The 25,023-nt window shown below is 26.3% G+C and overlaps 1 protein-coding gene across 1 annotated transcript in view; it reads right to left on the bottom strand.

Moving 5' to 3' along the window:
- The window catches only part of LOC124912125 (E3 ubiquitin-protein ligase RNF13-like), an 8,986-nt gene extending 2,779 nt beyond the window's left edge, over positions 1–6,207 (bottom strand). Inside the window, exons 1-2 of the mRNA XM_047452691.1 lie at positions 6,109–6,207; positions 4,873–4,933 (exon numbers count right to left, since the gene is read on the bottom strand). Of these exons, the coding sequence (XP_047308647.1) occupies positions 4,873–4,933; positions 6,109–6,207 (160 nt within the window). The remainder of the gene's footprint in view (positions 1–4,872; positions 4,934–6,108) is intronic.
- Between the last annotated feature and the right edge of the window lie 18,816 nt (positions 6,208–25,023).

Below are 25,023 nucleotides of genomic sequence, written 5' to 3'. Positions count from 1 at the left end.
GTACTGTATTTGAAATAGAGAAATTTTTTCATAATGTTGTCTTTAGTCTAGCGAAACATATATTGCTCATCAAATATTGTATCTCTACTGATCACAGTTCTCTTTGAAGTTGAATCCCCAAAATTGTATTTTTTAACACATTTCTTGTAACCAACTACATTATATGTCCACACTTCTTCAATAACTTTACATCTCAATGATTCCCGTGATGATCTATTAAAGAAGTAATCCGTCATATTCACAACTTCTACCCAAAAACTTTAGGAAGCCTCACATTCAACCTCAAGCACCTTGCCTTCTCAATAATGGATATGTTATCATTTCTACCACACCATTTTGTTGTTGAACATATCTTTCCAGAGAAATACTATTCGAGATTCAAACTAATGAAAACAAAGGAAACAAAAGAAAGAATACAAGATATAACGAGGTTCGTCCAAACTGACTATGTCCTCGGGAGTACCGTCAAATATATTATTTCACTATTAGGGTTAAAACCCTATATTACATGACATTTATAGAGTAATACATTAAGTCACAAAAACTAAACTACTATAGGACCAACCCATTAACTCTAAACTTAATTAACATGTGTATATAAGTCACATACACAACATGTTACATAAAACATTATTTTATTTCTTCTTTCATCCACCACAACATTCAATTCATTAACCAGAATATTAAAATAATTTTTGTTTTATTATTATATATATATTAATACTCTTTAAGTACATTTTATTAAAATTATTATCAATTAATTTATTTTCCTCCATCTTTTTTAAACTCAAATCTCATTATGAATTTTATGTTTGAGTTGGCTAGTATTTGAGGGAGACACTGTTATTCCGATGCTAAAGCTATAATGGTTGTCATTCCTGTTGAGAAACTTGCTAAATATTTTATTTGAAAATATTTTAAACTGGATTCCTATATTCTATCCATTTTTTCTCTATTTTTTTATAAATTGATTTATATAAATCAAAGTAGGAAAGGATATGTTTAATTGTTTTGGCAATTTACTTTCTCCTCAAAATACATCAAACTTGGATGAAATAGTTTTGTTTCTTGAAGCTCGATCTTGTTGAAATACATTACACACAAATATATGTAATAAGTTTCAACAATATCAAGTTTCATGGAACGACCCATTTTGATCAAACTCATTAGTTTGTTGTCTACGATAAATTTAATTTATTATATATCTAACTTACTCATTAGATTCGATAAAAAAAATTGCGAAATAGAAAAAAAAAAAAAAAAAAAAAAAAAATCGAGCGAATTAGATATTGACAGTGGAATAGTCTAATATATCCTCTTGGGTAGGAAATTGATAATGATTTACTCATGAAGAGGATCCATATATTAATCTATTTTTTTATATATTTTTTAAACCTCAATTAATATTTAGAACATATTAGAAAAGTAAAAAAATATGAGCTTAATAAGATAAAGTAGATAATTTAAGAAACATTTTTTTTCTAGTTTTTTTTTGTTTGATCTTGGTTTTTGAAAATTGTCTAAAAAATGATTGTTTGATAAAAAGGTAATTATTTGAATTTTTTAATTGTAACTATTAAAATAGTTTTTATTTAATATTTAAATTTAATAAAAAAGTAAAATTATTTTAATATTTTAATGGATTAAATTGAATAATTTAATTATTAAAATAATATTGTATAATAAAAATAATAATAGAAAAACTTGATTACGTATAAAAATATATTTTAAACTTAATTAAATATATAGAAACCCTATACCTATACCTTATACTCATATTTAATGTTTTTTTTTTTTTTTCACTTAATATATAATCATAATCCAACCAAAGAAAATAGTTATTTTGTTATACTAGAGTTGAGAAATTATTAAATTTTAAATATATTACTATATGGTTTTTATCTGAATTATTTTATTTATATTAAAAAGTAAAAAAAAATCACATAAATTATATTAACTATTAACGAATAGTAGTTTCAGTTAAAAATAATAAATGTGTATTATAATTATAGTTGATACTTTGTCCTCTTATAACATTTATGTCTATATTTATTTTCTACTATATTATATATATTTTTAAGATAAATATAATGAAAATAAAATAGTTTGATAATATTAAAACTGAAATTAATGAATAAAAATTCTATCATGTCTAAAAATGGTCCACAATTTTTTTCTAACTTGATAGTTCGCATCATAATTTATTTTATTCTCAAATCCCAAATGAGATGTTTAATTTAGGTGGAGGTATTAAATTGGATTTTAAATTAATTATATTTTTGACTAATTCTTAATAAATGAAACAAAATTTTAAAATTTGTTTAACCACTAATAATTAAATATATTATTATTGTACGTGTTTAAATCGGCCCGTAAAAAAAAATGTCTTCTTTTGGTTTTATTTGCTCAAGAAGGCTGTCTTTAAGGGTGGTCCGCACCTCGGTAATTATCGGGAACCTCGTGCCTTACTTAATTTCGCTTGAATTCCGCCTCAGAAGGGATGTGAGGATGGATTTTAAAGAAAAACGGTTTAGATTTGGTTGTTTGGGCTTTGTGAGACAACTCATTTACCTTTTTCTCGAATTAAAAAAAATAAAGTTTTTAACATACTCCTTACAAATTGTTCTTGCAAGTTTTAGATTGATATAATTGACTTTTAAAAATAGCTCATTTATTATTAGAATAACCCCAAATCATAAAACAAGTTATTAGAGCCACACTATCCGCTGTCCATTTATTTTGTCAAATCAATCTTTCACCTCAGCTGAGAGCAGACACATGTTGTACTTGGTCAGTCAAAACACTCAAATACTTCCGTCCGCACGCCCTTTTCTCTTAATAATTAAATGTTATTTTTATTTGATACTATTTTAATTTTAAGTATTATAATTACATTTTTTAAAATTATTATAAAATTACATTTTTTAAAATAATAAAACATGTTAATATAATTAATAGAAAAAGGTATTAATTTATTTAAAATATATATTTATTAATTAAATATATAATTAATATTCCTATAGAAAAATTTGAGAATTTTACCCTTAAAACATGTTAATATAATTAATAGAAAAATATAAAATATTTTTATAATTTAAAATATGTTATAATATTAAAAATATATTACAAGAATAATGTTAATAAAAAAATATATTAATATATTTAAAATATATATTTATTAATTAAATATATAACTAATATTCCTATATTACAGAATATATTATATAATATAATAATTAAAAAAATCAGAGTTGGGCATATCCGTAACCCTCCTTTTTCTTTTACATATATAATGATCTGCCCATGATGCTGGGACACAGGTCATGCTGGGCTGGGCACATATGATGAATTCTCCACCCTATGTATTCATGAATGAACATCGTTTCCTCATAAACAATGTCTTATTCGGATTGGGGTTTTTCTAATAACGTAGAGGGCGAAAATAAATAATGATTGGTGATGATTTTGAAAATGTGAGAATATTTGTAGTAAAATTATTTAAAATGTATTGATATATAATAATAAAATAATAAATAATAATTTAAAATAAAAAGTATTTTAGTATTTTGAATAATGAATTGAGTGATGTGATTGATGAAAAGGGAGTGAAAAAATGTTTGAATGAGTTGGGTTATTTAAATGGCTCAGGCATCACAACCTGCAACCTGCAGCTTTTATTAAAAACATAAAATAGTGCATTCTCGGGAAAAGAAAAGAAAATATGATTAATTTTTTTTTTTTATGTTTTAAACTTTCATAATATTTAGAACATATGAGAAAAGAAAATACAAGTGATATTCCATTTTGAAAATTTCATTAAAAACTTTGTTTATAATATGCATGTTTTTTTTAAAATTTACAATGATTTGCTCTTTTTTTTTTTATCTCAATTTTGAGTTGGCTAATACTTGTTGACGAGGCATCTCAAGGAGAATGTTATAATAAAATAATTGTTTACATTATTATAATAATCGTTATTATTATTTAAATTAAATTTAACATAAAGCTCATTAAATATTTTATTTGTTTTCATAATTCAAACAAAATCAAGATAAATAATAAATTAGTTATTTAATTATATTCTATTACTCAAAAAAATCTAAATAGATAATTTTTATTTAAATTGTTATTTTGTTAAAATTAAAAGTAAAAAAAATAATCAATAAATTATATTTACTATTAAAAGTTAGTAATTTCACATTTTGTTTTCTTATTTTTATCCATGACATTTATCTTGAGATAAATTATTTTCCTTTATAAACTAAATACTAATGTGATGATATCTATCCAATATTTTCTCAATATATTTGAAAGTTGTGGATGTACTTAAAAAATATATAATAATAATTAAACTACATATCCATTTTTTTTTCTCAAAATATATAATAATAATTAAACTATCTATCCATTTTTTTCTCATAATAAGTTATAAATTGATTTATATAAATCAAAACACAAATAGTATTTTTTTTCACCACAAAACACTTTAGAAAAAAGCTTGATGAAAGAGCTTCGATTCTTGGAGTTTTATATCATCTAGACATGAACATAAAATCTATGTAATATGTTTAGGTGATATAAAATTTCATGGAAGGATGTTTTTTGATCAAGCTTAAACATAATATTAGTTGGTCGAAGAAATTATTACTTTTGGTTCAACAACTTTCCGAGTCATCCGCCTTCTCTTGACGTACGTGGAGCGTTGATCTTATGGAAGGAAGGAAAGAAGAATTAACAGAAAGAAGAAGGTGAGTCTATTATTTCATTCCTGGGACTATTTCTTTTCCAAACCCCATTCCAAGAGAGAGACAGACCGAGCATATCTCCACCCCATTCGAAGAAGAAGAAGAAGAAGAAGGCGGACTGACTGACCAATAGCTTCCGTTTCCAACTCCGAAGATCGATCGCGGCAGCCCATTTGAAGAATCGACGCCTATAAAATAAAAGGAAGAAGCTTCTAAGGGAAGAACTGGGATCGAGGAGGTCATTCATTGTCATTGGTATTTACAATTTTTTGAGGGATGGATTGTGAGGTTTTTGTGTGTTAATTAGTTATTGTTGTTGAGACTAATTCTCGTTATCTACCTACTTATGTAAACACTCATTTTTACCTCCCAATTTTTATATTTCATAAAATAACTATTTTTAAAATAATTAAATTTTCAAGAATAGTTGATTTTTATTTTTAAAATAATTGAATTTTCAAGAATAATTGATTTTGAATTTTAAAAAGTTAAGGTAGTAATATGTGTAAGTTATAATAGGTAAATTATTACTGTTAGAATATTTCAAGTTTTATTTAGTTAATTATCTTAGATATTTATAAAATAAAATAAAAATATACCAAATAAATATATTATCGTTTTTTTTTAAAAAGCTTTAAAAATAATTGCGGTTAAGTATATTTTTTGTTATTTTGTTTTCATTAATTAAGATAACTGTTTTAAATAATTATGTTGGTTGTTTTGTTTTTATTTAAATTAGATTAGTTTAATTAAGTTTGTTATTTTTTATTCCTTTAAATTAGAATTAAATATGATTATTTTCTTTTAAAATGAACAAATCCAATAAGATTACTGTGACTTTGCTAGACTAATCAAGAAAGCAAATTGAAATCATGAATGCCATTAAACCGATCAAGAACCTGCTTCCCTTCCGGTAAGCGTAGTAGGAGTACTGAATCCCATTGTCCATCCTTAAAAACTCTAACCGTAGCAGACAAGCAATTCCTTCTTATACGCACATTTCAGAACTCTTCTTTAAAAACTAGGGGTTATTTTTCAAAGCAGGGGTCGTTTCAAAACAACGTATCTCGACCATCTCACAAACGTATGTCGAAAAGTGGTGCGACTTTGTTTTAAGTTTCAATATCTTTATGAGTGACCATGTCATTTCGTCTTTGATTTTACTTATCCATACACTCGCCTCCCGTTTCATAAATCGTGAGTGAACCCATTTCACACAAAGAGAGTTTTGTTTTTTTGTTAAATCGCCCACAAATGCTTGTAAGTGAGCGCTCTATTCCACTCAACGCTGCTCTTTAGTCTGATACCGCCCTCGCTTTTTGGCTGGTAAAGATCAATCCACTTAAACTTTTTACCCCTCTACCTTGGTTGCCCCAAATGAATCACGCATCAAAGAATTCAGCTCCCTCATCACCTTCTTCGGAAGTACCAACTGTGGACACCAATACCCGATTATTCCCATGACGACGCTCTTAACTAGCTCGATTCTACCCATATATATATATATATATTTAAATATTTTATACAAAATATAAGAATCTTGTAAACAAGTTATTTGATGGTCGGAATCTGTCTAAGAAGGATATATATTTCAGACTTTGTCTTCCCAATCTATTTGATAGCAATACCAAGGTTAATTTCTAGCAAATTTATCTTGATCTATGATCTTATACTTGTATTAATTATATAATGAATGTTTTAAGATGTAATATGTGATCGAATTTGCAGCAAGTAAAGATGGAGAGGGGATGAAGATAATTGGGATAGCAATGAGAAGAGAGAAGAAGGATGGGTGGAAATATGGAAGAGAGAAGAAGGATGGGTGGAAATATGGAAATAATGAGAAGAGAGAGAAGGACATTGACGGTCACTCACTTTTCCGTTTGGGTTGTTATTTTTTTTTAATATGTTAAAACGATGTCGTTTTAGAAATGGGACACCATCTGGTACAGTAAGATGGGACAGCAGATCCGAACCCATCGAAATTAAGATAAGATAAAGGTATGCATTTTTTGCATTACCAAAAATTTCAATAAGGTATAAGATATGAAAAAAACATTAACGTATACCGTATCCACCCACCCCTATATATAATAGTTTTTAATTAAATTTTGTTTAATTTTAATTTACATTGTTAAATTAGATTAAATTAGTTAGAAAATAGGATAATATAAAGATATATAAGAATTGGTCTTTTATCTTTTATCATTTTCTAAATTAGAGAATTAGTTTGATTTTATATAGAAAACTTAGTTAGTTCACTAATTCAAATTAGAGATTTAATTTGTTTGTTATCATAATTAGGTGTTAGTTAGGATTTTATTTTAATTAATATAAGTTTGTTTCTATTTTGTAGGGATAATGTGAAATAAAAAACACGTCAAAAGTGATTTCATAACAAATATTTAAGAATGCCAAGATTCATTAACGATTCAAGAAGTGATGAAGAAGACCAAAAGATCCACCAAATGAAATGCCTAATTTCGAAATAATGAAAGTCCAAGTCCAGGTTAAGATCAAAATCAAGTCAAAGTCAAGTCAATGCATAAGTCCGGGACTCAGTCGGTGACCCAACTCAACAACCGACCCAAGTTCCAACCATGAAGAAACATATGTACCCTCCTAAATTCTTATAAGAATGTCATGAAGAAAAATGATGGGAAGCTTGAATTTCGAAATTCAAGAAGTGTAAAGCAATTGATTAAAGTCATGACATAAAGTTTGTTATTAATGGGCTTTGGGCTTAGGGTTTCCATCTTAACTCTCCTATATAAATAAAAACCTAAATTCTCATGGTACACCACTTAAGGATCCAAAAATATTTTCACTCTTTGTGTCCTAGGCTGCTCATATTTGCTCCCATCTACAAAACCCAAGAAAAACACTTGTGTCTAAAGTTTTTGTTTAAGATTTAAGGTTAGCTTCTTTTTTGCAATAAAAAATACGAACTATTGTGGGTTTTGTCTAAAGTTTTTTTTTAAGATTTTCGGTTAACTTCTTTTTACAATAAAAAACGTCAAATATGTGTAAGGCTTCCTGACCTCTTTAATTTGTTTTCTTTGCCTTTAATTCAAAAGTTATGCGTGATTTACCTTTGCGTATTTCATTATTGTCTTGCATTAGTTTGTTTAATTGTTTTGGTTTAATTTTAAGTCTTAACCATGTATAGTATGTAACATATGTATGAGTTTGTAAATAACATAAATGAAAAAAAAAAAACAGAAACGAAAATAATCAAACCAAAATCATTTTTAAATTAAAATGGATCAAGAGCTTCAAATTATAGTTTTAATTTGAATCTTTCTAGCCTCAAAGTGTTTAATAAATATTTTTGTTAGATTTAATAACGAATAAAAAAAATTTGAATGAGAATTATCCAAAAGAACATTAAAATTGTCTACGAAAAAAACTTTATGCCTTGTTTCATTTTGATTTTGATAAAAGTTCGGTCAAATGTAGGATTTCTTTCCATATCATTGTAGCTGCAAACACCCTCGACCGTGAAAACAAAAAACAGCTGTAGCGGTGCTTGTTCTTCAGCATTCCAACGCTTCTTCAAGGCTTCCGATGCTCTCTCCGCTTCAGCTGCTGCGCGCGCGTCCCACCGAGGAATCCAGTCAAGCCTCGCGATCTTTGGATCTGGAAACAGAAGCTAGTACCGGTCAGTCCGCGGTCCCCCTTCTTCTTCGAATGGGATTTGGAAAAGTAATAATCTCAGGATTTTAATAAAAATTATCTATTTAGATTTTGTTTTTAGTAATAGAATATAATTAATTAATTAATTATTATTTATCTTGATTTTGTTTGAATTATGATCATTAAGTTAAGTGCAAAAACAAATAAAATATTTGAAAATCTTTATGTTAAACTCAATTATTTTCTTATAACATTATTTAATCACAAAATAAAAAATTGGTTCCTAAATCTTTCTCCTTGAGGATATAGTCATCAAAGTAATATGTTTCAACGGGCTTAAAAAATCAAACTTATTTCATAATGAATATGTTTCAATATTATTTTATCTTTAAATTAATTAACATTATTTTATTATAAAATGAAAGATTATTTACATTAAAATAGTTTAAGGTCTATATTTATTTTCTATGTTAATGAAAGTATTAGATGCCACTTTTTAATTGCATCATATCTAATTCTCAAATTTCTAATTTGCTCATCTCAAGCTTATATGATATCAGAGCAAGATTTTGAGAGTAGAAGAATTCATATTTCATTGGTTTACACATTATGAATTAGCTAATTTGATATTTTGAATTCAAAATGCTAGTATTTCCCTCTTTCTCATGTCTCACAATTTGAATGCTTTTAGGAGGCTCCATTTCATCATTTTTCAAAAACCCTACAAAAATGCAAAACTTTTTACTAATAATCAATTATAAAATCAAACAACTAACTCCTAAATAACATCTAACAACTAACTAACAAATCTATTCTTATACAAAAACTAATTAATTAATCTCTACACTAAACTAACTTTATAAAATACCTAACTAAGCACTTTTAATAATTAAAAAAGATAAGAACAACTCTTATACCCTTTCATTATAACTTTATTTTAAAGAATGTAATTAATTAACTAATCTAATTTCTAAACTAATTAAAAAACAAAAGGAATAAAAACATTAATCATATATTTTTTAATATTCAATATAATTTAAATTTAAATAATCTTATATACTTTAAGTATAATAAATCAATCATTATTAGAATCTCAATTGCTCCACAATAATTTCCCAATGAATCTATATATTAATTTTGAATGACAATAAGTTTGAAATTTATTAAAAAAGATAAACTATAAAATTGAGTTGAAAATGAATATACACATAATAATTTATATAAAATATAAGATGATCGTTCTATGAAATTCCATATTGCTGAAAAATATTACAAAAATTTCATTGGTGTTCTTCGTTGCATTTAAAAAGTAAATAGTCAAAACAATTAATTTTAGAATTTGAATGATGTAACTCAATTTATAATTAAAAAGTGAATATAATCTAGGTTTTCGGTTTAAAATATTTTCAAATAAATTTATAAAAAAATTTACTAAAATAAATTTGAAAAAGAAATTTTATATTTAGAACTTACAAAATATATAATAGAATAGAAAGTAGATTTAGACACATGACAAAAAGTGTACTTGAAATATAATACACAATTATTATTTTAAAATTAAATTATTAAATTGATAATATTTAATAATAATAATAAAATTTAACTATTAATAAAATAGATTTAAAACTTAATAATCTTTTTAAATATAACTTATTAAAAACAGTTAAATAATTTAATTGGCCTTTATTCTTTCATTGAATAATTCGTTGCATGAAATGGCCGGAAAAACGGATTTCAGTAAATTCAAATGTAAATTAAACCTGTGGAAAGCAAGATAATCTTTGTTTATGAAAACACATGTCATTCATCTTTTTTATGTCTGCTATAATGATTGACCCAAGAGAGATCAATAAAGAAATAGAATGATCAATTTGTAATTACACGGTTTAGGGTTAGGGTTAGGGCCAGGGAAAGGGCCTAGAAGAAAGAAAATTATGAATGTGACAAGAACTATAACTCTAAATAAAAAACAGATTTCAACTCTAAATTAAATGCTGAAAAAATGGATTAAATAGAACTATAGAAGATCCTCCTGTAGACAAATTCAAGGCCAAGTTAATACGAGCATAAAAGAATAAAAGAAGACTTACAAAAATGGAATATGGTTTTCACTCTTGTTTTCTAGAAACCCAAGAGTAAGTTGTATAATCGATCAATTTATCATCCACAATAAAATAATAAGCTTGATCATAGAGAGCCGTTCCATGGAACACTATATTATTCAAACAATATAATATGTTTGAACAAGATAGTGCTCCAAGAAACGAAACTCTTTCATCAAACTTAAAAATGTTATTGCCTATGAGTTTGATATTAATCATATTGCTGCAACTTTTAATTTATAGAATTTAACTTATAACTTTATGACTGATTAAGAAAAAAAGGATGAAAGGTATAATGGAATTTCAATTTAAAAAGAAAAGTTAGCCTAAAAAATCTTGAATTTAGGTATTTTGTATAAAATATTTAAAATATATATATTTATATATATATATTAAACTAAAATAATAAAATATTATCTAAACAATAAATTAAAGAGTATGGATAGGACATCAAATTTATAACCAAATAAATACACTAATATGAATATGAAGTGAGTTAATTGATTTATTTATTTATATATTTTTTAAATTAGTAATAATAGGAAAAGAATAAAAAAAATTAATAAAATTTAGAACTATATTAAATTAAAGAATTCTATTCATCTCTATCAATGACTTAACCACCTTCCCAAATTCAATTCATTCAAGCATTCGCTCCGAGTCGCCAATAGGAAGTTAACTCCCTCCCCCTAGGGAAGTAAGATAGCAGCTAAAACCGCTTCTTCCTCTTATCCTTCGAGACGTGCCTCCTCCTTCCCTTAGCCAGGTAGAATTTAAGTTCCTATTGAGGAAGATCTGGCATTAGTTCGAAAATCGGAGGGCATTGATACCTTCTAAGACGATAATTAGGGAATTAAATATAAAACTTATTAATATTTTTATATTTTGACTAATTATTTCTTTTTATTTATTTATTTATTTATATATATATAATATATATTGAATTAATTGATTTATTTATATGTTTTTTAAATGAGTAATAATAGGAAACAATAAAAAAAAATTAATAAAGTTTATAAATATATAAAAATTAAATATAAAATTTATTAATCAATACAAATAATATTATCAATAGTGATTCTTCCATCCAAACCAAACACTATCAATGGTAATGATAATTATAACATGTCTTCATCCCAGAAATTTATTCTCGTAATTTGATATTTGTAAACAAATTCGTCTTGCCAAATTTTATCCAGTAAATTTCATAGACAGTGATTATTTATTTTTGAAACAACAATTTCGGGCTTACTTATTTAATTTGCGGGATGATCCTCAATTTTCTTCAAATGAAGACTTGGGAATTCTTGCTCAGAAATTGGTTGCAACAGAAAAACATATAGTCTTTCCATTGGTTTATCGATTGATAGAGTTGACTTTAGTTTAACAGTTGCAACTACATCCGTTGAAAGAGTTTTTTCTGCCTCAATTTTCTTCAATTGAAGACTTGGGAATTCTTGCTCAGAAATTGGTTGCAACAGAAAAACATATAGTCTTTCCATTGGTTTATCGATTGATAGAGTTGACTTTAGTTTAACAGTTGCAACTACATCCGTTGAAAGAGTTTTTTCTGCAATGAAGACCGTGAATACTGATTTGCGTAATCGAATGAGAGATAAATGTATGAATGATAGTTTAGTTGTATATGTTGAGAAATATATTTTCTCAACAATTGAAAATGAGCCAATATTGGAATCTCATATAATAAAATTGTCTTCTTTTGTATCGACTCATGGACAAAAATAATTTAGTTATTGTGCTTGTTAGTATTTTATAATTGTGCTTGTTAGTATTTTTATGTAAGTACCGAGTAAAATTTTAATTAGAAAATGCATTTATTTGATCGCCAAAAAAATGTTACGTTACTATGTATATTTGGCCCTCCGAGAAAATATTTCTGGGTCCGCCACTAGTGTGAAGGGAAATACCAAGCGAGCAAGATCTCGGTCGTGGCTTGATTACTCGATCAGGCGAGGATAGCAGCTGAGAGAAGAAGAAGTGTCACCTCCTATGCGTCAGGAATGCTTAAAAGAGTGTTTAGAGGGTCTTGAAGAAGTGCCGCTACATCAGAAAACCTGATGTTCTTGGGTTTCGATCCTAATTATGAACTAAGTGATAGCCAAAAACGACTCTTTACTAACTAATTTTGAACTTTAAAGGTTAGAAATACAATATATTTACAATATATGACAAGAAACTCAAGAATCAAACCAATAAAATCAAGAATCATCAAGAATCTTAAAGCAAATTTTTAAAGGCCAATTATAAGATTTTTCTTAAATATTTAAGGTCGGTTAAAATCCCGAATTAATTCTTAAAATCTTACGATTTTACGATTTCATATAAAGTTAACGAGTCTGAGTTTAAATAAACTCTTACGATTTTAAATTTACTAAAATAAGATATTACGAGTTCACGAGTTTATAAATAATTTCGATTTTACTATTATATATGATCTTACATTTTAAAAAACAAATTTATATTTAAAATAAAAAATAAAGTTATTATTTATTCAAATAAATTAATTTATATAATTAATTTTGTAATTTTAATTATTTTATGGTGTTATTGAATTATTTATCATTTTTTAATTAATTTTATATTTAAATAAAATATTATATATTATTTATAATTATTAATAATATCTAATATATTATTAATAATTAGATTTCTTTTTCATTAATCTATTCTGCCAACTCTAAGTGTGTGACCTCATAAGACCCAATTATAATAGTTATGGGTTTAACCCCATTAATCGTAGTTGGCTTCTAGCAAAGTACTACGACTCCTAACATAATCAGATTAAATTATCATCATTAATTATCCTATCCAGGTTTAGTCATTTCACAATAAATTAAAGGACATATTTCCTTCCACGTTAACTCCTTTTCTTTTCCTTTGACATACACGTTTGGTTCATTCATTCAATTATATTTTAAGTTCTTTTTCTGAAGAATAAGTTCATTAAACATGATTCTTTTAGATAAATTTTACAAAATCTAAGATCAAACAAAACTGAAAATAAACAGTTTCTTAAATTATCTATTTTATCTTATCTAAGCTCATGTTTTTCATTTTCAAAATTGATTATGATGATATATATCATGTTTTTTGTTTTCTAATATATTATAAATATTATAGAATTTAAAAAAATAAAAAATATATTAATATTGAGATAAATATAATCTGAATCAAAGAAAAACAGATTAAAATTTTAAAACTATAGAATCAATATCTTCGGAAGCAGCGGGGATTTCTTCAGACCTACTGCGGCGATCGATTTTCGGAGCTGAAAACGGAAGCTACTAGTCTGTCCTTCTTCTTCTTCCTCTTCTTCGAATGGGGTAGAGATATGCTCGGTCTCCCAAGAATGGGACAATGAAATAGTCCCAAGAAGGAAGGAAATAATAGACTCACCTTCTTTGTGTTTAATTCTTCCTTCCTTCTATCAAGAGGAGGCGGATGACCCGGAAGTTGTTGAACCAAAACTAATAATTTAGTTGGCATGACTAGTTATTTCTTCAACCAACTAATAATATGCTTAAACTTGATCAAAAAAACATCCTTCCATGAAATTTTATATCACCCAAACATATTACATAGATTTTATGTTCATGTCTGGATGATATAAAACTCCAAGAATCGAAGCTCTTTCATCAAGCTTTCTTTAAAGTGTTTTGTGGTGAAAAAAATACTAATTGTGTTTTGATTTATATAAGTCAATTTATAACTTATTATGAGAAAAAAATGGATATATAGTTAGTTTAATTATTATTATATTTTTTTAATTACATTCACAACTTTCAAACATATTGAGAGAATATTGGATAGATATCATTAAATTAGGTATTTAGTTTATAATATTATTAAAAAAAATTATAAAAAGTAAAAATTAACATCAAATTTAGAAGAAAATATTGTATTTCAAGATAAATGTCATGGATAAAAATAAGAATACAAAATGTGAAATTACTAACTTGTAATAGTTAATATAATTTATTGATTTTTTTTTTTACTTTTTAATTTTAACAAAATAACAATTTAAATAAAAATTATCTATTTAGATTTTTTTGAGTAATAGAATATAATTAAATAACTAATTTATTATGTATCTTGATTTTGCTTGGATTATGAAAACAAACAAAATATTTGAAGACTTTATCTTGATAATCGGGTATTGGTTTCAACAGTTGGTGCTTCCGAAAAAGGTGATGAGGGAGCTGGATTTTTTGATGCGTGATTCATTTGGGGCAACCAATTGTAAAGGGGGAAAAGTTTAAGTGGATTGATCTTTGCTAGCCAAAAAGCGAGGGTGGTATCAGGCTAAAGAGCAGCGTTGAGTGGAATAGAGCGCTCACTTACAAGCATTTGTGGGCGATTTAACAAAAAAACAAAACTCTCTTTGGTTGAAATTGGTCCACTCACGATTTATGAAACGGGAGGCGAGTGTATGTATAAGTAAAATCAAAGACGAAATGACATTGTCACTCATAAAGATATCGAGACTTAAATCTAAGTCGAACCACTTTTCGACATACGTTTGGGAGATGGTCGAGGTACGTTGTTTTGAAACGACCCCTGGTTTGAAAAATAACCCCTAGTTCTTAAAGAAGAGTTCTGAAATGTGCGTACAAGAAGGAATTGCTTGGCTGCTACGGTTAGAGTTTTTAAGGATGGACAATGGGATTCACTCCTACTACGCATACCGGAAGGGAAGCAGGTTCTTGATCGGTTTAATGACATTCATGATTTCAATTTGCTTTCTTGATTAGTCTAGCAAAGTCACAGTGATCTTGTTAGATTTGTTCATTATTCTTTTTTAGAAGGAAATAATCATATTTAATTCTAATTTACAGGAATCAAAAATAACAAACTTAATTAAACTAATCTAACTTAATTTAATTAAATAAAAACAAACAACTAACCTAATTATTTAAAACAGTTAAAGCTTTAAAAAAAAAACGACAATATATATATTTAGAATATTTTTTTTTGATTTTATAAATATCTAAGATAATTAACTAAATAAAACCTTGAATATTCTAATGGTAATAACTTACCTATTATAACTTATACATATTACTACCTTAACTTATTAAAATCCAAAATAAATTATTCTTGAAAATTCAATTATTTTAAAAATAGTTGTTTTATAAAATATAAAAATTGGGAGGTGAAAAATGAGTGTTTACCTAAATATACGTAGATAACAAGAGTTAGTCTCAACAACAATAGCTAATTAACGCACAAAAACGGGTTCGGATCTGCTCTCCAATCTTACTGTACCAGATGGTGTCTCATTTCTAAAACGACATCGTTTTAACATATTAAAAAAAAAATCACAACCCAAACGGAAAAGTGAGTCTCCGTCAATGTCCTTCTCTCTCTTCTCATTATTTCCATATTTCCACCTATCCTTCTTCTCTCTTCCATATTTCTACCCATCCTTCTTCTCTCTTCTCATTGCTATCCCAATTATCTTCATCCCCTCTCCATCTTTACTTGCTGCAAATTCGATCACATATTACATCTTAAAACATTCATTATATAATTAATACAAGTATAAGATCATAGATCAAAATAAATTTGCTAGAAATTAACTTTGGTATTGCTATCAAATAGATTGGGAAGACAAAGTCTGAAATATATATCCTTCTTAGACAGATTCCGACCATCAAATAACTTGTTTACAAGATTCTTATAATTCATAAACCCTAAATCCTAATCCCTTAACCCTTAACCCTTAATCAGCTTCCAAACCCATCACAATTGCTAAACAACTTTCTGGTAAGGCCGACAACCCTGTATTAATCTCAACCTCTCCGATCGGATCCACAACGACCCTTTTTGGCTCACCGGATAAATCAGCCCCCATTTATTTTAATCAATTTATATGCCACCACCAAACACGACTCGACTGAGTCACTTACAAATTAATAATCAGTCAAGTCTCTAGAGAGAGAGAAAAGAATAAGCTTCTCCTTCTTCTAATTCATGAGTAGAAGAGCTGGACTTACCTTTTGTTCGGTTTTTATCATTATTATTTTTCAGAATAACAGAGACAACATTATGTGTTGTCAGTATCCGTCAGCGATAATTTCCGTGACTTTTCATAGCTGGACCTTAGACCAGACGATGACTAGTATAACAAAATGTTATGTCTCTCGAAAATCTACTAGAAATGGAAAAGAAATAAAGAGATGAAATTGGGGGTTAAGCTTAGAGGTTGATTGTCTGGAAATATAGAAATAATGAGAAGAGAGAGAAGGACATTGACGGACACTCACTTTTCCGTTTGGGGTGTGATTTTTTTTTAATATGTTAAAACGATGTCGTTTTAAAAATGGGACACCGTCTAGTACAGTAAGATGGGACAGTAGATCCGAACCCAATTTCGGTATACCTTGATTTCTATATACCTTAATTTCGGTATAAAAAAATTCATACATTTACCTTTTCTTGATTTCGATAAACCTTAATTTTATCAGTATTATATCTTTGATACCTAAAAAACATATTAACTTAAAAAAAATCAATCTTATTATCGGAAAGGTAGAAATGACATATATTAAATAATATTTCAGTATAATTATATTTTGATACTATTCAAAAATTATATTTCTATAATTAAATTTATATAAAATATATTTAATTATTTCCTTATAAATATTATATATATTATATATATTTTAACTTATAAATACTATTTGGATGTACCAAAATTTTAAAAATCTCATACCTTACTTTTTTTTTCGGTATACTTTAAAAATCGATATTTCCGATATATTACGGTACAGTATTTACGATATACCTTTAATATCGGTAATTTTTCCAACCCCTAATTATATATAACATTTTTCATATATATATATATATTAATATTAGGTGTATACTAATTTTTGTTTATCATAAATCTAATCTTTTATATAACTTATTAGGTATATACTAATTTTTCAATTCAATTTTATAGTTTATATTTTTAATAAGTTTCAAACTTATTGTCATTCAAAATTAACATACGGGTTCAATGGGCAATTAATTTTAGAGTAATTAAGATTCCGATTGATTTATTATACTTCAATTATGTAAGATTTATGATAATAAAAATATGATTTATTATATTTCAATTGAGATTCCCACCCCTAATAAAGATTCTTGAATATTAATAAAAATATGATTAACGTTTTTATTCCCTTAGTTTTTTTTAATTAGTTTAGAAATTAGATTAGTTAATGAATTGCATTCTTTAAAAATAAAGTTATATTTAAAAGGGGTATAAGACTTGGTCTTCTTTTTTTAATTTTTAAAAGTGTTTAGTTATGTTTTTTTAGAAAGTTAGTTTAGTGTAGAGATTAATTAATTGTATTCATAGACTCAAGTAGTGAACTTTCATCCCTCCTTTGACCGTCACAAATGCAAATTCTTAATAAAAAACAACACATTTATTTCCTAGAAAACAAATATAATTAAGCATGTATAAAAATGAAAATATCTAAATCCTCCATTATATATTTTACATATCTTAGCCAGTTTTAATTAATCTCCTTCACAGGATGATTTGACTAAATTTTAAAAAATTGTTACTTCATCTACTATTACCTTTACTCGTTGTTGGGCTACCTTATAGTTCGGAACGGAAGAATTTCAGAAAAATTTAAGACTTCCTCAATTCTGAAGAGTTTTTGAACAGCTCAAAAATGGCTTTTTAGCGTTGGTAGTTAAAGGATTTCGAAGAGATTTTAAATATACTCGTAATATCTTAAATCCCGACGTGATGTTTCTTTTCCACACATAAAATTAATAGAAACAAAGAACAACTAAACGATACAACCCAGACTTTGTGATGCAAGAGATCATGCTATACTGCACCAAATCGCACGAGTAGACTACCTAAATGGCGATAGGAGAAGCAATTGTGACATAGGAGTAGCCCCAAGCTTTCATTCTTCACACGTCGTCTAGAAATGCTCTAAAGTGTGGTCCTAACACATATATATACCCGGTCCTAACACATATTTCCTCGGCCCAAACACATATTTCTCGGTCCTAACATATAAATCATAGGTCATAACACATAAATTATCGGTCCTAACACATAATTCCTCTGTCCTAAGTCTCAGATTTGCCTCAGCCCTAATTTGCAATCACATGGGTGCTTGGTTTTGGCCAGGACCGAAGGCATTCAGTCAAATATGATTTTAGGGTGTGACATAAGGTCTCAATCTTGGGTCTCGAATTTCCTCGGTCCTACGATCCAATTTCCTCGGTCCTTAATCTCGACCAAGACCAAAGATCTTCGGCCATAAATGAATTTTAGGGCATTACAACGCTACTGGAATTACTTATTTTCCTTGATCTTATTACGACTCAAACAACTTTGACATCGGATATACTCCAACAGGTATGAAGGATCTAGAAAAAATAAAATATGTAATCAATATATGATTTTTGAAATTTGAATTTGAAATTTTTTGGGCTTAAAGTGTTTAATATTTATTTTGAATATTTGAGCCCTTAAATAAATAAATTTAAAGATGAATAATATTTGATTGATAGAGAAAGATTAAAAAAAAAAACTAAAACCGACCTTAAAAACCTGCCAAAATTACACATTTTCGATATTAACAATTCTAACTAATTTAAAACTGGAGTTTTTATGCACTAATATCAATTATATAACATTTAAAGAATTTGAGCCCACAAACATTTCAAGATTAACATAAATAAAACACTTAACCGAAAATTATTTGAAAAATGGATAAAAATTGCATGTTCTCGGTCATCTATTTGAAGTTGGGTTTAAAATTTGAAATTTTCTTGCACCATGTGATAATATTGTATTATAAAGAGTTTAAGCCCAGAATAATTTCACTAATTAAAATGTATTTGAGCAAAGTTGTGAAAATCGAGAATTTACTTAAAATGGTAGGCTAGTTGTAAACTCATAAAATCTAAAGTTTATTTAAAATTTTTAAGAGTTTAATTTGGAAAAATAATAGTTATATATTATTATTATTATATATATATATATAATTAAATATTTTATACTTATCCAATTTAAAAAAAATTATATATTTAAATATAAAATTAATTAAAAAATGATAATAATTAAATAACACCATAAAATAATTAAAGTTACAAAATTAATTATATAAATTAATTTATTTGAATAAATAATAAATTTATTTTTTATTTTAAATATAAATTTGTTTTTTAAAATGTAAAATCGTATATAATAGTAAAATCAAAATTATTAATAAACTTGTGAAATCGTAAAATCTTATTTTAGTAAATTTAAAATCGTAAGAGTTTACATATTTAAGAGTTTACTTAAACTCGGACTCGTTAACTTGATATGAAATCGTAAAATCGTAAGATTTTAAGAGTTAACTCGGAATTTTAACCGACCTTAAATATTTAAGAAAAATCATATAATTGGCCTTTAAAAAATTTGCATTAAGATTTTGATGATTCTTGAGTTTCTTGTCATATATTGTAAATATATTTTATTTCTAACCTTTAAAGTTCAAAATTAGTTAGTAAAGAGTCGTTTTTGGCTATCATTTAGTTAATAATTAGGATCGAAACCCAAGAACATCAAGTTTTCTGCTGTAGTGGCGCTTCTTCAAGGCCCTCCAAACACTCTTTTAAGCATTCCTGATGCATAGGAGGCGACACTTCTTTTGCTCTCAGCTGCTATCCTCGCCTGATCAAGTAATCAAGCCACGACTGAGATCTTGCTCGCACTGGCGGACCCAGAAATATTTTCTCGAGGGGACAAATATACATAGTAACGTAACATTTTTTGGCGATCAAATAAATGCATTTTCTAATTAAAATTTTACTCGGTAATTACATAAAAATACTAACAAGCACAATAACTAAATTATTTTTGTCCATGTGTCGATACAAAATAAGACAAATTTATTCTACGAGATTTCATTTGTTGAAAATATTACAATATTGGCTCATTTTCAATTGTTGAGAAAATATATTTCTCAACATATACAACTAAACTATCATTCATCCATTCATCTCCCATTCGATTACGCAAATCAGTCTTCACGATCTTTATTGCAGAAAAAACTCTTTCAACGGATGCAGTTGCAGCTGGTAAAACTAAAGTCAACTCTATCAATCGATAAACCAATGAAAAGACTATATGTTAAGCAAGAATTCCCAAGTCTTCAAAAGAAAATTGAGGATCATCCCACAAATTAAATAAGTAAGCCCGAAATTATTGTTCCAAAAATAAATAATCACTACCTGTGAAATCTTCGGAATAAAGTTTGGCAAAACGAATTTGTTTACGAATATCAAATTGGAAGAATGAATTTCTGGGATAAAGACATGTTATAATTACCATTACCATTGATAGTGTTTGATTTGGATGGAAGAATCACTATTGATAATATTATTTATAATGATTAATAATTTTTATATTTAATTTTTATATATTTATAAACTTTATTAATTTTTTTTATTATTTTTTAAAAAACATATAATTTATATTTAATTCTATATTTTCTTTAATTTAATATAGTTCTAAATTTTATTAATTCTTTTTTATTCTTTTCCTATTATTACTCATTAAAAAAAAATATTTAAATAAATCAATTAATTCACTTCATATTAGTGTACTTACTTTGGTTATTGTCGTATCCATACTCTTTAATTTATTGTTTATATAATATTTTTTATTTTAGTTTAGTTTAATATATATATTTTTTAAAAATATTTTAATACCTAAATTCTAGATTTTTTAGGATAACTGTTTTTTTAAATTGAAATTCAATTATACTTTTCATCTTTTTTTTTCTTAATCAGTTAGAAGTTAAATTCTATAAATTAACATTTGTAGCAATATGATTAATATCAAACTCGTAGGCAATAAGATTTTCAATAAGTTTGATGAAAGAGTTTCGTTTCTTGGAGCACTATTTTGTTCAAACATATTGTAATGTTTGAATAATATAGTGTTCCATGTAATGTTTGAATAATATAGTGTTCCATGGAACGGCTCTCTTTAATCAATCTTATTATTTCATTGTGGACGATAAATTAACCGATTATACAATTTACTCGTTGGGTTTCTAGAAAAAAAGAGTGAAAACCTTATTCCATTTTTGTAAGTCTTCTTTTTTTGCTCGTATTAACTCGGTCTTGAATATGTCTCCAAGAGGATCTTATATAGTTCTATCTAATCCGTTTTTTCAGCCTTTAATTTAGAGTTGAAATCTGTTTTTTTTTCATATCACATTCACAATTTTCTTTCTTCTAGGCCCTAGCCATAGCTCTAGCCCCTTGTAATTGCAGATTGATCCTTCTATTTCTCTATTGATCTCTACTGGGTCAATCATTATAGCAGACATAAAAAAGATGAATGACATGTTTTATGAAATTAACAAAGATTTGCTTGGAGTTTTGTAAGTAAACAAATCATGCATGGATAAATTGCAAAACTTAACTACCACCGTTGACCTTTAATTTGAATTGGACTTTTAATTTTTTTTATTAATGAAGAAATATCCTAGTCAGTCAATGTTGGGTTGTTTGGTCAATTGAATTTAGTTTTATTGAATAGAGGGAAAGCTTTCCATAGATTTAATTTACATTCGAATTTACTGAAATTCGTTTTTCCGGCCATACTCCATGCTACGAATTATTCAAGGAAAGAATAAAGACCAATTAAATTATTTAACTGTTTTTAATAAGTTATATTTAAAATGATTATTAAGTTTTAAATCTATTTTATTAATGGTTAAAATTTATTATTATTATTATTATAAAATATTATCAATTTAATAATTTAATTTTAAAATAATAATTGGGTATTATATTTCAAGTACACTTTTTGTCTTGATCAGATATGTCTAAATCTACTTTCTACTCTATTATATATTTTGTAGGTTCTAAATATAACATTTCTTTTTTAATTTTATTTTAGTAAATTTTCTTATAAATTTATTTGAAAATATTTTAAACCGACTACCTAGATTCTATTCACTTTTTAATCTATCAATGATGGTTATAAATTGAGTTACATAATTCAAATTCTAAAATTAATTGTTTTGACTATTTACTTTTTAAATGCAATGAAGAACACGAACAAATTTCATATTGCAATGAAATATTTCTAATATTTTTCAACAATATGGAGTTTCATATAACGATCATCTTTGATTAAGTTTATTAGGTTTTGTTTATCATAAATCTAATATTTTATATAACTTATTATGTGTATATTTATTTTCAACTCAATTGTATAGCTTTCTTAATAAATTTCAAACTTATTGTTATTCAAAATTAATATATAGTTTCATTGGGCAGTTGTTTTGGAGCAATTGAGATTCTAATAATTAATAAAGATTGATTTATTATATTTAAAGTATATAAGATTTTTAAAATTAAAATTATATTGAATATTAAAAAATATATGATTAATGTTTTTATTCCTTTAGTTTTTTAATTAGTTTAGAAATTAGATTAGTTAATTAATTACATTCTTTAAAATAAAGTTATAATGAAAGGGTATAAGACTTGATCTTCTCCTTTTTAATTATTAAAAGTGCTTAATTAGGGATTTTTATAATGTTAGTTTAGTGTAGAGATTAATTAATTAGTTTTTGTATAAGAATAGATTTGTTAGTTAGTTGTTAGATGTTATTATGGAGTTAGTTGTTTGGTTTTATAATTGATTTTTAGTCAAAAGTTTTGCATTTTTGTAGGGTTTTTGAAAAAAAAATGAAAAGTCTTACCGAAGTATTGAACAAGGGTCCAACCAAGAAATCAAAAAAGTTCCATTTAAGTGCAGCTTCGAATTCAATTCAAAAGTAAAGGTCAATTAAATGTCAAGTCAAAGTTAATTCATGAATCCAACCGATCGACCTAACTAGTGACCCAGAAAGTCCGATCAGATCCGACCGAGGATCTAACCGAAAGATGAAATGGAGCCTCCTAAAAGCATTCAAATTGTGAGATAGGAGAAGGAGGGAAAAACTAGCATTCTGAATTCATAATATCAAATTAGCTAATTCATAATGTGTAAACCAAAGAAATCCGAATTCTTCTACTATCAAAATCTTGCTCAATATCATATAAGCTTGAGATGAGCAAATTAGGAATTTGAGAATTAGATATGATGCAATTAAAAAGTAGCATCTAATACTTTCATTAACATAGAAAATAAATATAGACCTTAAACTATTTTAATGTAAATAATCTTTCATTTTATAATAAAATAATGTTAATTAATTTAAAGATAAAATAATATTGAAACATATTCATTATGAAATAAGTTTGATTTTTTAAACCCGTTGAAACATATTACTTTGATGACTATATCCTCAAAGAGAGAGATTTAGGAACCAATTTTTTATTTTGTGATTAAATAATGTTATAAGAAAATAATTGTTTATTTTATAATAATTGTTATTATTATTTAAATTGAGTTTAACATAAAGATTTTCAAATATTTTATTTGTTTTTGCACTTAATGATCATAATTCAAACAAAATCAAGATAAACAATAATTAATTAATTATATTCTATTACTAAAACAAAATCTAAATAGATAATTTTTATTAAAATTCTTATTTTTTTAAATTTAAAAAAAGTAAGAAAATAATCAATAAATTATATTAACTATTTAAAAATTAGTAATTTCATCTTTTGTTTTCTTATTTTTATCTTTCTGACATTTATCCCTATATGTATTTTCTACTTTATTATATATATATTGAGTTTCAAAGAAAATATTTTCCTTTTAAATTTGATATATATATATTTTAAAATATTATAAACTAAATACCTATATTTATTGATATTTATCCATTATTCTCTCAATATATTTGAAAATATTTGAAAGTTGTGAGATGTAAATAAAAGAAATATAATAATAATTAAACTATCTATCCATCTTTTTCTCATAATTAGTTAAAATTGAGTTATATAAATTAAAATACAATTAGTTTTTTTTTTTCAAACACAAACACATTGAGAGATTGAGAGGAGAGAAAGCTTGATGAAAGAATTTCGATTCTTGAGGTTTTATGTTATCGAGGCATGAACATAAAATCTATGTAATATGTTTCGATAATGTAAAATCTCAAGAAAGGGTGTTTTTTGATCAAGCTTAAGCATATTATTAGTTTCTTGAAGAAATAGTCGCCATGCCAAGTAAATTATTAATTTTGCTTCAATAACTTTCCGGTCATCTATCCGCCTCATCTATTCCTTTCCTTCCTGAGAGTATTTATTTTCCAAATCACATTCGAAGAAGAAGGAGGACCGCGGACTGACCGGTACTAGCTTCTGTTTCCAGATCCAAAGATCGCTAGGCTTGACTGGATTCCTCGGTGGAACGCGCGCGCAGCAGCTGAAGCGGAGAGAGCGTCGGAAGCCTTGAAGAAGCGTTGGAATGCTGAAGAACAAGCACCGCTACAGCTGTTCTTTGTTTTCACGGTCGAGGGTGTTTGCAGCTACAATGATATGGAAAGAAATCCTATATTTGACCAAACTTTTATCAAAATCAAAATGAA

The sequence above is a fragment of the Impatiens glandulifera genome, chromosome 1, assembly GCF_907164915.1.
Source record: "Impatiens glandulifera chromosome 1, dImpGla2.1, whole genome shotgun sequence".
Lineage (NCBI taxonomy): Eukaryota > Viridiplantae > Streptophyta > Magnoliopsida > Ericales > Balsaminaceae > Impatiens > Impatiens glandulifera.
The sequence above is the reverse complement of the archived record's forward strand: the minus strand, read 5'-3'. Positions and strand labels throughout refer to the sequence as shown.